The sequence below is a fragment of the Hemitrygon akajei genome, chromosome 19 (genome assembly GCF_048418815.1).
Source record: "Hemitrygon akajei chromosome 19, sHemAka1.3, whole genome shotgun sequence".
NCBI classification, from domain to species: Eukaryota; Metazoa; Chordata; class Chondrichthyes; order Myliobatiformes; family Dasyatidae; genus Hemitrygon; species Hemitrygon akajei.
Genome location: NC_133142.1, coordinates 58175236 through 58196035, shown reverse-complemented (window position 1 = coordinate 58196035; position 20800 = coordinate 58175236). Strand labels below are relative to the sequence as shown.

Sequence of the window (20800 nt, the reverse complement as noted above, 5' to 3'; positions counted from 1 at the left end):
AGATAGCAGACAACTGCAGGAAACAAAAAGTTGTGATAGTAGGGGATTTTAATTTTCCACATATTGATTGGGACTCCCATACTGTTAAAGGGTTAGAGTTTGTAACATGTGTTCAGAAAAGTTTTCTAAATCAATATATAGAGGTACCAACTAGAGAGGATGCAATATTAGATCTATTCGGAAACGAGTTAGGACAGGTGACGGAAGTGTGTGTAGAGGAACACTTTGGTTCCAGTGATCACAACACCATTAGTTTCAACTTGATCATGGATAAAGATAGATCTGGTCCTCGGGTTGAGGTTCTAAACTGGAAAAAGGCCAAATTTGAAGAAATGAGAAAGGATCTAAAAAGCGTGGATTGGGACAGGTTGTTCTCTGGCAAGGATGTCATTGGTAAGTGGGAGGCATTCAAAGGAGAAATTTTGAGAGTGCAGAGTTTGTATGTTCCTGTCAGAATTAAAGGCAAAGTGAATAAGGATAAGGAACCTTTGTAAAGAAGAAAATGAATAAAGAAGAAGAGAGAGATGTTTGACATGTATAGGAAACAGGGAGCAAATAAGGTACTTGAGGAGTATAAAAAGTGCAAAAAAATACTTAAGAAAGAAATCAGGAGGGCTAAAAGAAGACCTGAGGTAGCTTTGGCAGTCAGGGTGAAGGATAATCCAAAGAGCTTCTACAGGTATATTAAGAGCAAAAGGATAGTAGGGGATAAAACTGGTCCTCTTGAAGATCAGAGTGGTCGGCTATGTATGGAACCAAAAGAAATGGGGGAGATCTTAAATCTTTTTTTGCATCTGTATTTACTAAGGAAACTGGCATGGAGTCAATGGAAATAAGGCAAACAAGTAGTGAGGTCATGGAACCTATACAGATTGAAGAGGAGGAGGTGCTTGCTATCTTGAGGCAAATCAGAGCAGATAAATCCCCAGGACCTGACAGGGTATTCCCTCGGACCTTGAAGGAGACTAGTGTTGAAATTGCAGGGGCCCTGGCAGATATATTTTAAATGTCGGTATCTAAGGGGGAGGTGCTGGAGGATTGGAGGATAGCTCATGTTGTTCCATTGTTTAAAAAAGGCTCTAAAAGTAATCCAGGAAATTATAGGCCAGTAAGTTTGACGTTGGTAGTAGGTTAATTATTGGAAGGAGTACTAAGAGATAGGATCTACAAGTATTTAGATGGACAGGGACTTATTAGGGAGAGTCAACACAGCTTTGTGCGTGATAGGTCATATTTAACAAATCTATTAGAGTTTTTCAAGGAGGTTACAAGGAAAATGGATGAAGGGAAGGCAGTGGATGTTGTATACATGAACTTCAGTAAGGCCTTTGACAAAGTCCTGCATGGGAGGTTAGTTAGGAATATTCAGTCGCTAGGTATACATGGTGAGGTAGTAAACTGGATTAGACATTGGCTCAATGGGAGAAGTCAGAGAGTGGTAGTGGAGGATTGCTTCTCTGAGTGGAGGCCTGTGACTAGTGGTGTGCCACAGGGATCAGTGCTGGGTCCATTGTTATTTGTAATCTATATCAATGATCTGGATGATAATGTAGTAAATTGGATCAGCAAATTTGCTGATGATACAAAGATTGGAGGTGTAGTGGACAGTGAGGAAGGTTTTCAAAGCTTGCAGAGGGATCTGGACCAGCGGGAAAAATGGCTGAAAAATGGTAGATGGAGTTTAATCCAGACAAGTGTGAGGTATTGCACTTTGGAAGGAAAAACCAAGGTAGAACATACAAGGTAAATGGCAGGGCACTGACAAGTGCAGTCGAACAGAGGAATCTGGGAATACAGATACAAAATTCCCTAAAAGTGGCGTCACAGGTAGATAGGGTAGTATAGAGAGCATTTGGTACATTGGCCTTTATAAATCAAAGTATTGAGTATAAGAGTTGGAATGTTATGCTGAGGTTGCATTGGTGAGGTCAGATTTGGAGTATTGTGTGCAGTTTTGGTCACCGAATTACAGGAAGGATATTAATAAGGTTGAAAGAGTGCAGAGAAGGTTTACAAGGATGTTGCCGGGACTTGAGAAACTGAGTTACAGTGAAAGGTTGAATAGGTTAAGACTTTATTCCCTGGAGCGTAGAAAGATGAGGGAAGATTTGATAGAGGTAAATAAAATTATGATGGGTATAGATTGAGTGAATGTAAGCAGGCTTTTTCCACTGAGGCTAGGAGAGAAAAAAAAACTGGAGGACATGGGTTAAGGGTGAAGGGGGAAAAGTTTAAAGGGAACATTGGGGGGGGGGGGCTTCTTCACACAGAGAGTGGTGGGAGTGTAGAATGAGCTGCCAGATGAAGTGGTAAATGCGGACTCACTTATAAGTAAAACTTGGACAGGTACATGGATGAGAGGTGTATGGAGGGATATGGTCCAGGTGCAGGTCAGTGGGACTAGGCAGAAAAATGGTTCGGCACGGCCACGAAGGGCCAAAAGGCCTGTTTCAGTGCTGTAATGTTCTATGGTTCTATGGTTCTAGATTTAAGGTGAGAAGGGGAAAATATTTGATGGAAATATACAAGGCCAGTTATTTTTTACAGAGTGTGGTAGGTGCTTGGAGCACATTCTCAGAAGAAGTGGTAGAAGCAGATATGATATTAACATTTCAGAAGCATTTAGATACACATATGAACAGGCATGTAATAGAGGATTGTAACCTATATGCAGTCAGGTGAGATTAGTTTAACTTGGTGTTATAGTTGGCACAGTATTGTGGGCCAAAGGGTATGTTCCTGTTCTGTTCTCATCTATGTTATAAAAGGAAAGATCAGAGGACAGTAACAGAGAAGCAGAGAGAAAACTGAATATATTGCCAGTGTCATTACAATAGTTTGATTTTCACCTAGTCAGATTTAATAAATGTTTTGGAAGAGATTAAGAGATTATTCTCATTAAAATGTGAGAAATTTGAGGGGAAATTGAGATTGTTCTTTTTTTAATGTGAATATTTAATAATCAAAAATTCAGGTGATTTGACAGAGAGAAATTGTTTCATAAGTGGAAGGATTAATAAACACTAAGTTAGGATAATTTATGACAGAATTAGGGGGAAGGTGGAGTCTTTTTTCCCAGTGTGCAGTTCAATCTGATGTGCATTATCTGAATAAATTTCAAATGGCAATTCCCTATAGATATTTGGTGAATGAAACAAATCTAGTGGATGTGGTGTAAATGGGATTTTATGGCTCAATTTCTGTTCCTCCAAATTCCCCTTTTATTCATTGTGTGTATCCTCACATACCAGAATTCTAATTGCCATTACTCTTCCCATTATGCCAATTGATCAATATCATCTTGTAGCCTATGATTACCCTCTTTGTTGTCAGAAACATCAGCAAATTTTGGGTAATCTGTGAACTGTCTCCCATATTCATCATCCCTCTTTGCCTCCTATTACCAAACCAGTTATGAATCCATTTGACAACTTGCCTTGGATTGCATGGTCTCTAATCTTTTAAACTAGTAATTAAATGGGACCTTGCTAAAGACCTTACTAAAGTCCACTTAGAACATATAAACTGTATTGTCCTCGACCGTAAAATCATAAGACATAGGGGCAGAATTAGGCCCATTGAGTCTGCTCTGCCATTCAATCGTGGCTAATTTAAGACAATAAGTATTGGGACCTTCAGCCCATCAAGTCCATTTGGCCATAGCTGATGGAACATTTAAACCCATTCTTCCGTCTTCTCCTTGTAATCTTTGATGCCCTGACCAATAAAGAACCTATAAATCTCCATATTAAATATAATCAATTGCTTTGCCTTCCTTCCACAGTCATCTGTGGCAAAGAACTCCATAGGTTCACTACCCTCTGGCTAAAGAAATTACTCCCCATCCCTGTTCTAAATGGACAACCCTCTACTCTGAAGCTGTGCCCTTTGGTCCTGGTCTCACCCACTATAGGAAACATCCTTTCCACATCCACTCTATTTAGATCTTTCAATATTCAATAGGTTTCATTGAGATCCCCCCTCATTCTTCTAAACTCCAGTGAGTACATACCCCCAGTGCCATCAAACTCTCGTCATACATCATTCCAGGAATCATTCTAGTGAACTTCCTTTGGATCTTCTCCAATGCTAGCACATCTTTTCTTTGATAAAGGGCCCAAAACTGCTCACAATTCTCCTGTTACAGACTGACCAATGCCTTATAAAGTCTTGGCATTAGTATCAGAGGGCATAGCCTCAGAATACAAGGATAACCCTTTCAAACAGAGATGAGGAGGAATGTAGCTAGAGGGTGGTGAATCTGTGGAATTCATTGCCAGAGTTGCCTGCAGAGGCTAAGTCATTGGATATATTTAAAGCGGAGGTGATAGGTTCTTGATTAGTAAGGGTGTCAAAGGTTTCAGCATAGGCAAGAGAATAGGGTTGAGGGGGATAATAAATATTAACTAACCTCTCTAATTTATTATCCAGACTGCTGTTTTGATCTCTAGTGGGCCATACTCTTTCTCTGTTTAAGTTCTTGTTTTTAACATACTTTTAAAAAACGTTTTGGGATTTTCTTTAATGTCTGACACATTAATGTTCTGTTCCTGGACATATCATCTTCCATCAAAAGCTCTCCATTGGTGCAGTGAGCAAAGGAAATGGTTCACCCTCTGGTGGGCACATCTGATGGTTTAGGAATTCCTGCATCTATGGCCCAATTTGACAGCTGAGGGGTTGATGATGTTATAGATTCATAGAGTTATACAGTATGGAAACAAGCTCTTTGACCTAACTCATTTACATTGACCAAGGTGCCATTTATACTAATTCCATTTGCCCGGGTTTGACTCGTATCCCCCTAAACCTTTCATGTCCATGTATTTGCCCAAATGTCTTTTAAGCATTATTATCATGCCTGCCTTAACCATTTTCTTTGGCATCTTGTTCCATATACCCACCACCCTCTGAGTGGAAAAACTTATAAATATTTCCTCTCTCATCTTAAAGTGATGCATTCTAATTTTAGATGCCTATCCTGAAAAAAAGATTGTGATTATCCGCCCTATCTATAACTGTCATGATTTTATAAACCTCTATAAGGTTACCTTTCAGCCTCTTAAACTTTGGGGAAAACAACTCCAGCCTAGCCAGTCTCTCCTTATAATTCAAGACTTCTAGTTCTGGCAACACCCAGGTGAATTTTTTCTGCACCCTTTCTGACTTAATCACATCTTTCCTGTAGCATGGTAACCAGAACTGCACACAATATTCCAGGTCATACCAATTTCTTGTACAGCTGTAACATGGTGTCCCAACTTTTCTACTCAATGCCTTGGCTGATGAAGGCAGTCATACCATGTCTTCTTCACCATTGTGTCTAATTGTGGCAATGCTTTCCAGGAACTATGTATTTGTGCCCCTAGGTCTCTCTGTTCTGCAATACTTCTTAGGTCCTTGTTGTTCACTGTATATGCCCTGGCTTGGGTTAACTTGTATTCCAATACCGTTTGCCCAGTTGATCTAGGTTCCTGTTGTAACCATAGAACCTTCTTCATTGTCCAAAAGACTATCACCTTAGTAATTATGATGAACAGTAAAGGACCTCATCAGTCCCCATAGCAAACCACTGGTTACGGTTGATGGTTGCTGAAAGCAACCCTCTACTGCCACCTTTTGCCTCCTACCACCAAGTCAATTTTATATCCAATTTGTTAACTCACCTTGGATCCCATGTGTTCTAACCTCATTGATCAGGTGACCATTTAGAACTTGTCAAAAGTCCTTTCTAAAGTCCATATAGACAATGTCCATCACCATCATAGATATTCTTGGTCACCTCCTCAAAAATTTAAATTTGTAAGATATTATCTCCCAAGATCCCCAAAAGAGATGGGGGAGATTTTGAACATTTTCTTTTCTTCAGTATTCACTAAGGAGAAAGATATTGAATTGTGTAAGGTAAGGGAAACAAGTAGGGTAGTTATGGAAACTATGATGATTAAAGAAGAGGAAGTACTGGCGCTTTTAAAGAATATAAAAGTGGATAAGTCTTCAGATCCTGACAGGATATTCCCTAGGACCTTGAGGGCAGTTAGTGTAGAAATAGCAAGGGCTCTGACAGAAATACTTCAAATGTCATTAGAAATGGGGATGGTGCCGGAGGATTGGCATATTGCTCATGTGGTTCCATTGTTTAAAAAGGGTTCTAAGAGTGAACCTAGCAATTATCAGCCTGTAAGTTTGACGTCAGTGATGGGTAAATGAATGGAAAGTATTATTAGAGATGGTATATATAATTATCTGGATAGACAGGGTCTGATTAGGAACAGTCAACATGGATTTGTGCATGGAAGGTCATGTTTGACAAATCTTACTGAATTTTTTGAAGAGGTTACTAGGAAAGTTGATGAGGGTAAAGCAGTGGATGTTGTCTATATGGACTTCAGTAAGGCCTTTGACAAGGTTCCACATGGAAGCTTAGTAGGAAGGTTCAATCATTAGGTATTAATATTGAAGTAGTAAAATGGATTCAACAGTGGCTGGATGGGAGATGCCAGAGAGTAGTGGTGGATAACTGTTTGTCGGGTTGGAGGCCGGTGACTAGCGGTGTGCCTCAGGGATACATACTGGGTCCAATGTTGTTTGTCATATACATTAATGATCTGGATGATGGGGTGGTGAATTGGATTAGTAAGTATGCAGATAAGATAGGTGGCGTTGTGGATAATGAAGTAGGTTTTCAAATCTTGCAGAGAGATTTAGGCCAGTTAGAAGAGTGGGCTGAAAGATGGCCCATGGAGTTTAATGCTGATAAGTATGAGGTGCTACATTTTGGTAACTAGTCAAAATAGGACATACATGGTAAATGGTAGGGCATTGAGGAATGCAGTAGAACAGAGTGATCTAGGAATAATGGTGCATAGTTCCCTGAAGGTGGAATCTCATGTGGATAGGGTGGTGAAGAAATCTTTGGGTATGCTAGCTTTTATAAATCAGAGCATTGAGTGTAGGAGTTGGGATGTAATGTTAAAATTGTACATGGCATTGGTGAGGCTAATTTGGAGTATTGTGTACAGTTCTGGTCACCGAATTGTAGAAAAGATGTCAACAAAATAGAGTGAGTACAGAGGAGATTTACAAGAATGTTACCTGGGTTTCAGCACCTAAGTGACAGAGAAAGTTAGAACAAGTTAGGTCTTTATTCTTTGGAGCGTAGAAGGTTGAAGGGGGACTTGATAGAGGTATTTAAAATTATAAGGGGGATAGATAGAGTTGATGTGGATAGGCTTTTTCCATTGAGAGTAGGGGAGATTTAAACAAGAGGACACGAGTTGAGAGTTAGGGGGCAAAAATTTAGGGGTAACACGAGGGGGAACTTCTCTACTCAGAGAGTGATAGGATGAGCTTCCAGTAGAAGTGGTAGAGGCAGGTTCGGTATTGTCATTTAAAGTAAAATTGGATAGGTATATGGACAGGGAAGGAATGGAGGGATATGGGCTGAGTGCAGGTCAGTGGGACTAGGTGAGAGTAAGCGTTTGGCACAGACTAGAAGGGCCGAGATAGCCTGTTTCTGTGCTGTAATTGTTATATGTTATATATTTGTTCATTGCTGAACTGACCACGTTCCAAGCTGTGGGAATTAGCACAGAATACATGTGTGTATTTATTTAACTGCATTCAATGAGCAGAATCAGTTAAGTTAAAGGATAGAAAAGGTGGATGTGACTTGATTCAATTTGTCTATTTCTGTCAGAGAGTACACCTTGCCTGAATTCACTCTTTGCATCTGGATTCTTTGTCCACATTCTGTGTTGAATGGTGCCTTTTATTCCCTTTGCAGATTCAGTTGAATTTGACTCATGTGGTAAACGAGTTGACCGGATATTTCAGACAAAAAGTCGGATTCTAAGAGGTCAACCTGGAAACTCTCCTTGGACTGTCAGTCTTCACACCAGGTAATCATCAGGTTCTGTCCGTATCAGCAGGATTCCTGGAGTTCCTGAGCTGTTGTTTACACCCACAAGTTCTGTGTACTTTCTCACAAAGTGCTCAGCCTATGTGGTGAGATTCCAGTCCTGACGAAGGGTCTCGGCCCGAAACGTCGACAGTGCTTCTCCCTATAGATGCTGCCTGGCCTGCTGTGTTCCACCAGCGTTTTGTGTGTGTTGTCTGGATACTTCGCCCATTTGCAACCTTCATATCTGCGGAGTTATGCAAACCAGTGCTTCTACTTTCAAGGTATAGCTTTCGCCATGACAACAGAAAGATAAGAATTAGAGTGAGCTCCTTGTCCATGGCAGTTTCTCATGACACACATTTGCAGAAGCTATGAGAGTTTGGCACGTGCAGAATGAGTTCCGTTGTATTTAACCGAGCAATCTTCAAATGTAGATCTTGCAGAAACTGAAAATTAATCTCCACAAGAGAGGTAGGAGGAAAAGTCATGGATATTAGTAATAGAAATTAAAAATGTTTTAAGCACTTATTTATTAGTTTTAAAATGACAGAAGGTGGGGAGAAGGCGAAAGACATCCAAGATGCATAGTAGTAATGTACACAGAAAATGTTGGAGAAACTCAGCAGGTCATGCAGCATCTATGGAAAGGAATAAATAGTCGAGTTTTCAAGCTGAGACCCTTCATCAAGACTACCATCTATACTCCTTCCCCTCCCTATGGCTTCATTTTCTGGCTTTCCCTGCTTCCTTTCCAGTCCTGATGAAGGGTCTTGGCATGAAATGTCAACTGTTTATTCCACTCCTTAGATGCTGCCTGATCTGCTGAGTTCCTCCAGCATTTTGTATGTGTACTCAGGATTTCCAGGATCTGAAGAATCTCTTGTGTTTACGTTAGTCATAACACAATGGCCAGAAGCAAAATACTGAATATGTTAGAAATCTGAAATAAAAAATAGAATACTGAAAGTATACAGCAGTCCAAGTAACATTTGTGGAGAGAGGAAAGCACTGTAAATATTGACCTTCATGGAAGGTCATCACTCTCAAACTGGTCCTCTCTCCACAGATGTCTGGCCTGCTAAGAATTTCCAGCATTTTCTGCAATCAGGTAGAACAGCATGAGAACTGGCATGTGAGCAGCCAATGATAAGAAAATCAAACAGAGTTCACCATCTCTGGACATGTCAAGAAGAAGAGTAGGAGTGGATAGCTGGTTAATATTACAGCATCCTCTTGAATACTAAGGCTACCTCTAGAGCAACAACCTGTCTATGAATCTTTTCATCATTTACTTTCCCAGTACCCTCACTGCTATCCCACTCATAGATTTCATCCTACTAATGGGGAAAACTCAACCTTCATGAAGTCTTGTTGATTTTCTTCAATGTGTAATTTTGAATTTGTTTAATTTCTTTTTCAGGGAAGGAAGACATTTTTGTGGTGGGACTCTTGTAAGCAGGAATTGGATCATCAGCTCAAAGCAATGTTTTCCCTCCTGGTATGATGTAACTTCATCTTGCCTTGAACTCTTGTAATGGTTATATGAATGTATACCTGGTTTGCTCCATGCACAGAAACAGGGTATGGAATGTGCAAAACTGATCTGTAAAATAATGCCGAAGCATCAAAAAATACTTGCATTGGATGTGAGGTACTGTTGACCAAAATATCAAAGCTGGAGAATGGAAGGAGAAATAAGCAACGGCCAGCTGGTTAACAACGCCAACAAGCCATCCAAATCTCTTTCCAGAGAGGCAAAATCCAGCAGGATGATCCTCACTGAAGCATGGTGGCTTGTGGATTCCTGTGAGAGAATGGTGGAGGGAATATTGGAATGGGGTGCAGTTTAAGACCCACAGTTCTATCCAGAACTGTTACATTGCCAGGTAGAAAGTTAGCCTGCAGACTGATGTCGTTTACCGATTTTCCACTTTTACTCCAACAGTGGTATTTTGATCATCTAGAGTTCCCAAACCTGACCTAGACCAAGGCTCAAACTATGAACCTTTTGGTTTCCTTGGCTCAATACCACACAACTTAGTAAAATTTGCAACTTCAATGTTGCTTACAAATGGTCAGCTAAATGGGTCATTTTAGGAGATTATTCAATGATACAGTCCTCAATGTTAGCATCACTGATCTTGATTTATTTTGTAGGCTAGCATCTGAAGCACAAGGGGGTGATAAGTAATATGAAAGGGCTTGTTCATGAGCCAGCCATATTCCCTTCAGACCTGTATGTTTCAGTGGCCTAAAAATCTTTCTCCTCACTATTGACGTAGTTCACCTGCAAAGGGCATGTCCTTGTAAAGGATGAATCATAAATTTGTGAACCTAGGAAAGAGTCATCCCTGCACCTGTCCAATGAGAATTGAAGAATTTCACCAAGAAAATCCTTAACATTTTTGCCCCAGAATAAAATTAAGATTCTGGTAGAAAGGGTACAAGCAAATATGAGGTCTGCCTGTTTGCTGCATTGCTAAACCGATTTCTGTTTCAATCATGGAGAAATATATGAAGTTCAGAAGACCAGTCAGCCCATTCTAACTCTGAAAGAAATACTGAAATTAGCCCTGCTCTACTGCTCCTTCTTCATGGGCCAGACAATTTATCCTTTTTATGTTCTTGTGAATTTTCTTTACAAAGTTGTCACTGAGGCTGCTGTCTCAATCTGTTCAACTTGTGCATCCTAGATCACCATATTTCTCAAATGTTCATTTACATTTTGGCAATTACCTTTTGATCTATGCCCTTCTGTCTCTGAACCACTTGTTAGTAGAAATTGATTCTTACTCATTTATTAAAATCACTTCATTTTAGTCCTATCTATTTAATTTGTTAGGTTAGACAAGATCTCTGATTTGTTTATTCCCTTCAATGCCTAGTATCAATTATTGATTGTAAAGCTCTGCCGCATATCTAATGTATAACCTGTGGTTTGCTTGTTAACTATACAGGCAGAAATGGCTGAGTTTCCAACTTCTCATCATTTCCTAGGTGCAATAGATTTGGGTAACTTTAGTCTCAGGTACTTATGTTCAAATACTCAGTTTCAAATGATCAGAAGGATATGAATATTGTCCTTTAATGAACATCTTAAACCATTCCATAGATAATACATAAAATGTAAAAATAATTTTTTGTATCTTATATTCTAGTTACACTGAGTTCAGGGGCTATACAGCCTGGATGGGAACTCTCCTGAAAAATTCTGGGCCTAATGATCCAGACAAACAAGTAATTTCCATACAGAGAGCTGTCTGTGGACCAAAAGGATCTAATCTGATCATGTTGGAGTTAGAAAGGTAACCTGTGCAATAATTTCTTATTTCTTTGTTTAATTAATTCATTCTATATATATTAGCTCCTGAGAATGTGGATCAAGCCTTTTCCTTACACAACTAATCTGTCTGGTGAACTAGTATGACTGACTGGCTTGGTAGGCTACAAAGGGAGTTTAGAATCACCTATACGCCAGTCCAAATAAGCTTAGCAGAATTCCTTTCCTGATTAATGAACAAGTTGAGTTTTAAATAAGTTGGTTATTCGGAGGACTGATTAGAAAATGCCCGGATGATTTGCTGAAAACAAATTGGGTTTATCAGGTAGATATTTTTGTTATATAATAGAGGAGGTTGAGAAGGGAAATACAGTTTGTATCAGTCCTGTCCCACATACTGTACATCAAATTATTCCATACAAAGGGTGGTAGATATATGAAAATTGCTGCCAAAGGAATTGGTAGAAACTGGTACAATTTAAGAGGCATTTAGATAGGTACAGGTGTTTCCCCCTCCCCCCCGTTACAAAGGTAGAGCGTTCCTATGACACCTTTCTTGAGCCGAAGTGGCGTAAAGCAAACATTTGTAAAGCGGGGGACACCTGTACACAGATATGGGTCAAATAGTCAAAGTGAACAAGTTGAGCTGTTTCCATGCTGTATAACTTTATAATATGGTATATATCGAATTTCAAATGTTGTTTGTTTATGAGCTTTAAAAATTGAAGACTGTGAATTAAAAGTGACTGAAGCAGTAACAGTAGCTACACTGTGAACATTTGATAAAAAATATTGCAGATGCTGTAAATTTGAAATAAAGACAAAACATCGGGAAAGTTTAGCAAATCAGGCAGTATCTCTGGAGCAAACATGAATTGTTTCTCTTTCATTGACACTGAACACTTTTTGTTTTGACTGAACACGGTGCTGTTTATATATACATATAATGATTTGAAACGGAGTGTTACGTATCAAGTATTTATTAATACAAGAACACAACAGGAGCAGGAATAGGCTCCACATAGCCATGGAGCCTACATTGCAATCAACAAGATTTTGGCTGATCTACCGCAAACACTATTTACCAGCCCCATCTTCATATCTTTAATATCGATAAATTGATTAACCTCTGTTTTGATTGCAGTCCTCTGTAATGGAGAATTCCAAAAATTTAGCACTTTTTCAGTTCCATTCTAAATGATTACCTGTTATTTGAGACAGTTGCCCATTGTTGTTGACTTGACAGCACAGGGAAAATCCTCCCCAGTTCTAACACGAGCCTTCTAAAACTTGCGCTAATTTGATGGGGCTATGCCTCATTCTTCTAAATTGTAGGAGAGTTGAGACTTTATCTACTCAATGTTTCTTACATGACAGACCTGCTGTTTATGGAACTTTTTTCCAGAATCTTAGTGATTTTTGAAGTAGGTGATAATCAAGCATCCAAAATCTCCATTTTCAAAAACTAATAAAAGAAGTAAATAAATCTACTTTCACCAACAAGTCCCTCTCATCGTCTTTCAGCAGTGTGTTTTTGTTTGGTTACTGAGTTAATCAAGGAATTTGGAGTTTGTGCAAGAAAAAGATGATCTGATTGACAGATCGGGGATGGTGGGGTGGGTGGGTTGTGAGGGATTTGCTCCTATTTCTCTCTTTCTTATGCTCATGTTCAAATGAATTCAACCAGGAGAAGTTAATTTAAGATACAGTATTTGGGTATACCGTATTTACTTGTATCAATGTGTTTAGAACATAGAACATAGAATAGTACAGCACGTTACAGGCCCTTTGGCCCACAATGTTGTGCTGACCCTCAAACCCTGCCTCCCTTATAACCCCCCACCTTAAATTCCTCCATATACCTGTCTAGTAGTCTCTTAAACTTCACTAGTGTATCTGCCTCCACCACTGACTCGGGCAGTGCATTCCACGCACCAACCACTCTCTGAGTGAAAAACCTTCCTCTAATATCCCCCTTGAACTTCCCTCCCCTTACCTTAAAGCCATGTCCTCTTGTACTGAGCAGTGGTGCCCTGGGTAAGAGGTGCTGGCTATCCACTCTATCTATTCCTCTTAATATCTTGTACACCTCTATGATGTCTCCTCTCATCCTCCTTCTCTCCAAAGAGTAAAGCCCTGGCTCCCTTAATCTCTGATCATAATCCATACTCTCTAAACCAGGCAGCATCCTGGTAAATCTCCTCTGTACCCTTTCCAATGCTTCCACATCCTTCCATAGTGAGGCCATGTTAGATCATAATTCTCAATTATGATAGCTCAAATAATGCATGCAAAATATTGGATTCATTCCTAAAATAGTTAAAATTCAAGCAATGAACAAGTGAATGTAAAGAATTACCCAAATATTATAACAATGCAAAAACTAAAATTATATTTAACATAAGTTTATTTAAAATTTCTTGGAACAAATTTACTAAAACAAAGTAACTGTCTTCTTGTAGTTGGAATCAGAATCAGGTTTATTATCACCAGCATGTGACATGAAATCTGTTAACTTGGCAGCAGCAGTTCATTGCAATATATAATCTAGCAGAGAAAAAATAAATAAATAAAATAAAAGATAATAATAAATAAACAAGTAAATCAGTTATGTATATTGAATAGTTCTTTTTAAAAATGTGCAAAAACAGAAATACTGTATTTTAAAATAAAGTGAGGTAGTGTCCAAAGATTCAATGTCCATTTAGGAATCAGATGGCGGAGGGGAAGAAGCTGTTCCTTAATTACAGAGTGTGTGCTTTCATGCTTCTGTACCTGATGATTACAGTGAGAAAAGGGCATGCTCTGGGTGCTGGAGGTCCTTAATAATGGATGCTGCCTTTCTGAGACACCGCTCCCTGAAGATGTCCTGAGTACTTTGTAGGCTAGTGCCCAAGATAGAGCTGACTAGATTTACAAACTTCTGCAGCTACTTTTAGTCCTGTACAGTAGCCCCTCCATACCAGTGATGCAGCCTGTCAGAATGCTCTCCACGGTACAAATATATTAGTTTTTGAGTGTATTTGTTGACATGCCAAATCTCTTCAAATTCCTAATAAAGTATAGATGCTGTCTTGCCTTCTTTATAACTACATCAATATGTTGGGACCAGGTTGGATCCTTAGAGATCTTGACATCCCAGGAATTTAAAGCTGCCCACAGTCTCCACCTCTGATCCCTCTAGGAGGATTGGTATGTGTTCCTTTGTCTTACCCTTCTTGAAGTCCACAATCTGCTCTTTTGTCTTACTGACATTGAGTGCAAGGTTGTTGCTGTGGGACTACTCACTAGTTGGCATAACTCACTCCTGTACACCCTCTCGTCACCACCTGAGATTTTACCGATGTTGTATCATCAGCAAATTTATAGATGGTACTTGTGCTATGCCTAGCCACACAGTCATGAGTATAGCGAGAGTAGAGCAGTGGGCTAAGCACACACCTGAGGTGTACCAGGTGCAGAGGGAGGTACAGAGGCCCAGGTTCTGCAACTTCTCAATCAGGATTGTGGGAATGATGGTATTAAATGCTGAGCTATAGTCGATAAACAGCATCCTGACGTAGGTGTTTGTGTTGTCCAGGTGGTTTAAAGCCGTGTGGAGAGGCATTGAGATTGTATCTGCCGTTGACCTATTGGGGCAACAGGCAAATTGCAGTGGATCCAGATTCTTGCTGAGGCAGGATTTCAGTCTAGTCATGACCAACCTCTCAAAGCATTTCATCACTGTTGATGTGAGTGGTACAGTAGTTGCAGAGTTTTACAGGTGCAATATAGTACATGAGATCATTTCATCACTGTGGATGTGAGTGGTTGAGTAGTTGCAGAGTTCTACAGATGCAATATACAGGCAGTCCTTGAGTTACGAATGTCTGACTTATGGACAACTCGTACTTACAAACGGAAGGAAGAGAACGCCGTCTGTCATTTTAAGTCGGGTCACGATGCCGTCCGCCATTTTAAATTGTTGCCGTTAACAGTGTTGAGTGTGTAACTTTGTATTTGGCTTAAATATTTCTTAGCAAGATTCACCCTAACCCCCCCCCCCCCGCCTTTCCAGTCAGCACCACCCCCACTTGTCCCATTTAACCTTTCTCAGTGCGGGTGGACTTGAGGACCCGGAGCAGCACAAGATCCACCACCTGCAGCTGTTGCTGTATTTTTTTATTAAGTGCGATCGTGAACAATAGCCAGATCAGAAATGCTGATCATGTCAACTAGATCCTAAAGAGAACTCTGATAGGCCAATCAGACGGTTCACTGCTGCTCAGCGATAGAACATAAAATCCGCAGTTTTCTGTTCCAACGATCGTGATTGAAAATAAAGTGGAAATAACAAAGTGATTGGAAAGAGGTGAAATGCCACCAGTCATTGGAAAAGCTTTAGGCTACAGTCGATCATTGATCGGAACAACTTTAAAAGATACAGGTAAAGGATAAAATGAGAATAATGGAGCATGTGAAAGGCCTTGCCCCGATGAAAGCTACAATTCTTACTAAGTAAGCAGTGGTTTAATTATGGAAATACATATGTTTCTTAAGTGTTTTATATGCATAGAAAGGTAAAATACATACTATATACTAAGACAAACGTTTGACTAACTGACGCTAAATAATACCGGATGTACCTGTTCCGATTTACGTACAAATCTGACTTAAAGATGGACTCAGGAACAGAACTTGTTTGTAACCCGGGGACTGCCTGTAGTACATGAGGTCATTTCATCACTGTTGATGTGAGTGGTAGAGTAGTTGCAGAGTTTTACAGATGCAATATAGTACATGAGATCATTTCATCACTGTTGATGTGAGTGGTAGAGTATGCAGAGTTTTATAGATGCAGTGCAGTACAAGGGGGATGGGACCCGGAGCGATAGAGCAGTGGAAGAAGTGCATGGAGTAAAGCGAGATCTAACATATAGAGAGGCTTTGAGGAAAGAGAAGCAGAATAAAGGGTGTAAAAGTAGTAAGGTAGAAGGGCTAAAGTGTGTGTACTTCAATGCAAGAAGCATCAGGAACAAAGCTGATGAACTGAGAGCTTGGATACATACATGGAATTATGATGTAGTGGCCATTACAGAGACTTGGCTGGCACCAGGACAGGAATGGATTCTCAATATTCCTGGATTTCAGTGTTTTAAAAGGGATAGAGGGGGGGATGGGGAGAAGGGGTGGTGTTACTGGTCAGAGATACTATTACAGCTACAGAAAGGGTGGGCAATGTAGCAGGATCCTCTTTTGAGTCAGTATGGGTGGAAGTCAGGAACAGGAAGGGAGCAGTTACTCTATTGGGAGTATTCTATAGGCCCCCTGGTAGCAGCAAGGATACCGATGAGCAGATTGGGAGGCAGATTTTGGAAAGGTGCAAAAATTACAGGGTTGTTATCATGGGTGACTTTAACTTCCCTAATACTGATTGGCACCTGATTGGTTCCAATGGTTTAGATGGGGCAGAGTTCGTTAAGTGTGTCCAGAACGGATTCCTGTCATAGTATGTTGACAGGCTGACAAGGGGGAATGCCATACTAGATCTAGTACTAGGTAACAAACCAGGCCAGGTCACAGATCTCTCAGTGGGTGAGCATCTGGGGGACAGTGATCACCTCTCCCTGGCCTTTAGTATTATCATGGAAAAGGATAGAATCAGAGAGGACAGGAAAATTTTTAATTGGGGAAGGGCAAATTATGAAGCTATAAGGCTAGCACTTGCGGGTGTGATGTTTTTGTAGGGAAGTGTACTATGGACATGTGGTTGATGTTTAGGGATCTCTTGCAGGATGTTAGGGATAAATTTGTCCCGGTGAGGAAGATAAAGAATGGTAGGGTGAAGGAACCATGGGTGACAAGTGAGGTAGAAAATCTAGTCAGGTGGAAGAAGGCAGCATACATGAGATTTAGGAAGCAAGGATCAGATGGGTCTATTGAGGAATATAGGGTAGCAAGAAAGCTTAAGAAGGGGTTGAGGAGAGCAAGAAGGGGGCATGAGAAGGCCTTGGCAAGTAGGGTAAAGGAAAACCCCAGGGCATTCTTCAATTATGTGAAGAACAAAAGGATGACAGGAGTGAAGGTAGGACCGATTAGAGATAAAGGTGTGAAGATGTGCCTGGAAGGTGTGGAAGTGAGCGAGGTCCTCAATGGATACTTCTCTTCGGTATTCACCAATGAGAGGGAACTTGATGACGATGAGGACAATATCAGTGAGGTTGATGTTCTGGAGCATGTTGATATTAAGGGAGAGGAGGTGTTGGAGTTGTTAAAATACATTAGGATGGATAAGTCCCCGGAGCCTGACGGAATATTCCCCAGGCTGCTCCATGAGGCGATGGAAGAGATTGCTGAACCTCTGGCTAGGATCTTTATGTCCTCATTGTCCACCGGAATGGTACTGGAAGATTGGAGGGAGGCGAATGTTGTCCCCTTGTTCAAAAAAGGTAGTAGGGATAGTCCGGGTAATTATAGACCAGTGAGCCTTACATTTATCGTGGGAAAGCTGTTGGAAAAGATTCTTAGAGATAGGATCTATGGGTATTTAGAGAATCATGGTCTGATCAGGGACAGTCAGCATGGCTTTGTGAAGGGCAGATCATGTCTAACAAGCCTGATCGAGTTCTTTGAGGAGGTGACCAGGCATATAGATGAGGGTAGTGCAGTGGATGTGATCTACATGGATTTTAGTAAGACATTTGATAAGGTTCCACATTGTAGGCTTATTCAGAAAGTCAGAAGGCATGGGATCCAGGGAAGTTTGGCCAGGTGGATTCAGAATTGGGTTGCCTGCAGAAAGCAGAGGGTCATGGTGGAGGGAGTACATTCAGTCTGGAGGGTTGTGGCTAGTGGTGTCCCACAAGGATCCGTTCTGGGACCTCTACTTTTCATGATTTTTATTAATGACCTGGATGTGCGGGTAGAAGGGTGGCTTGGCAAGTTTGCAGACGACACAAAGTTTGGTGGTGTTGTGGATAGTGTTGAGGATTGTCGAAGATTGCAGAGAGACATTGATAGGATACAGAAGTGGGCTGAGAAGTGGCAGATGGAGTTCAACTCGGAGAAGTGTGAGATGGTACACTTTGGAAGGACAAACTCCAAGGCAGAGTACAAAGTAAATGGCAGGATACTTGGTAGTGTGGAGAAGCAGAGAGATCTGTGGGGGGGGGGGGGGGGGTACATGTCCACAGATCCCTGTAAGTTGCCACACAGGTAGATAGGGTAGTTAAGAAAGCTTATGGGGTGTTAGCTTTCATAAATTGAGGAATAGAGTTTAAGAGTCACGAGGTAATGATGCAGCTTTATAAAACTCTGATTAGGCCACACTTGGAGTACTGTGTCCAGTTCTGGTCAGCTCACTATAGGAAGGATGTGGAAGCATTGGAAAGGGTACAGAGGAGATTTACCAGGATGTTGCCTGGTTTAGAGAGTATGCATTATGATCAGAGATTAAGGGAGCTAGGGCTTTACTCTTTGGAGAGAAGGAGGATGAGAGGAGACATGATAGAGGTATACAAGATATTAAGAGGAAAAGATAGAGTGGACAGCTAGCACCTCTTCCCCAGGGTGCCCCTGCTCAATATAAGAGGACCTGGCTTTAAGGTAAGGGGTGGGAAGTTCAAGGGTGATATTAGAGGAAGGTTTTTTACTCAGAGAGTGGTTGGTGTGTGGAATGCACTGCCTGAGTCAGTGGTGGAGGCAGATATACTAGTGAAATTTAAGAGACTACTAGACAGGTATATGGAGGAATTTAAGTTGGGGTTTATATAGGAGGCAGGGTTTAAGGGTCAGCACAACATTGTGGGCCGAAAGGCCTGTACTGTGCTGTACTATTCTATGGTCTATGTAGATCATTTCATCACTGTCGATGTGAGTGGTAGAGCAGTTGCAGAGTTTTACAGATGCAATATAGTACATGAGATCATTTTCTAACAGTGAGAGGCATTCCCTTGGGATAAATTACATGTCAGACAGGCAGAGGTTCTAACCCAAACCAAACACAACACAATATTTATCATATGCAGTGTGAATGTTTAGCCTTATATTGCAGTCTACATTTATCATTTTAAGTATTTTCTGTTTCAATTTTTATGAAGTGATGGATTAGTACATTTCTTTGTACAACAATCTATTGAATTGAATGATCTTTATTCTCATTATACAGAGGTACAATGAAACTCTATTTGGCTTCCTCTCAGGCAATTAAATAAAGCGGTAGATAAAAACAAGACAGTAATAGAAAAACAGTATTAAATAGATAAGTAGCAGAAAATAAGTTGCAGCAGCACCAGAATATCACAGTAATGCACAAAGTGCCATTCGTGCAAGTATTTGAGTCCTTGTGTGCGCTCCTCACAGTTTCAGTCATTGTTCTGTGGGAGTGGTGTGATGGAGGCCACAGCTCTAGGATAGAAGCTGTTCCTCAGCTTTGGATATGAATTCTTCTCCAGACAACCTTCAGCTACGATGCCAGTATTTTACATATAAAGATAAATATAAAATATGTGCGCACATAAACACTCGTACACATATCATGGAAATAAACAAGGACATAGTCCAGATTACAAGTCTTTGATCCGAACAGTAAGGAACCAGAAAATATAGATTTCTGTTGGGGTTGGGGAGAGGATTGGATCATTAGTGAGAGTGAAGGAAGATAAGTCATATCTCAGCCTGCCAAGATCAGTTATTGAACAACTGCTTGGTTAATCAAAATAAATCAAGTTTATTGTCCAATGCACAAGTACATGTGTGCACAGGTGCAATTGAAGACTTACTTGTAGCAGCATCACCGTAGCACAAGTAAACAAAATTACATACAAATTATACAAGAAAGAACTCAATTAGAACAAATAGAACATCCATTGTAATGCAAAGTGGTTATAGTATTGCTGTGATTAGTAGGGGTGTCAAAGATTACAGAGAGAAGATGGGAAAATGGGGTTGAGAGGGATAATAAATCAGCTATGATGGAATGGTGGTAACTCGATGGGCCAAGTGGCCTATTTCTGCTCCTATGTCTTATGCTCTTATACAGAGGTAGTGACCAGGGTTGTGCAGGTTGATTCAAGAACTGAATAGTTGAAGGAAAGAAGCTGTTCTTGAGCCTAGTGGTGAGAGACTTCAGGCCTCTTGCCAATGGTAGCTACGAGAAGATACCCCAGATAGTAGGGATTTTGGATAATGTCTTCTTGTGGGGAGGAATGTGCCATGATATTTTAGCTACTCTCTGCAGCTAATAATATTATGTGCATTGGATTTGCCACATAGAACATGATGGAACCAGTCAAGACTCAACAGCGCATCTGTAAAAGGTAATTAGGAGGAAATCTTGACCGACAAATCTGTTGGAATTCTTTGAGAAAATAACAGGCAGGATAGACAGAGGAGTCATGGATGTTGTTTACTTGTATTTTCAGAAGGCCTTTGACAAGGCTGCTAACCAAGATAAGAACACATGGTATTACATTAAAGATACTAGCATGGATAGAAGTTGATAGGCAGGAGACAAAGAGTGGGAATAAAGGGGGCCTTTTCTGGTTGCCTGCTGATAACTAGTTGTGTTCCGCAGGGTTTAGTGTGAGATACCCTACTTTTCATGTTAAATGTTAATGATCTGGATGGCTGAATTAATA

General features: G+C 40.5%; 1 protein-coding gene across 1 annotated transcript in view; it reads left to right on the top strand.

The window, feature by feature from the left end:
- The window catches only part of mst1 (macrophage stimulating 1), a 113320-nt gene that overhangs the window by 75924 nt on the left and 16596 nt on the right, over positions 1-20800 (top strand). The window contains exons 13-15 of the mRNA XM_073072564.1: positions 7787-7901; positions 9324-9401; positions 11062-11208. Coding sequence (XP_072928665.1) covers positions 7787-7901; positions 9324-9401; positions 11062-11208 — 340 coding nt within the window. The remainder of the gene's footprint in view (positions 1-7786; positions 7902-9323; positions 9402-11061; positions 11209-20800) is intronic.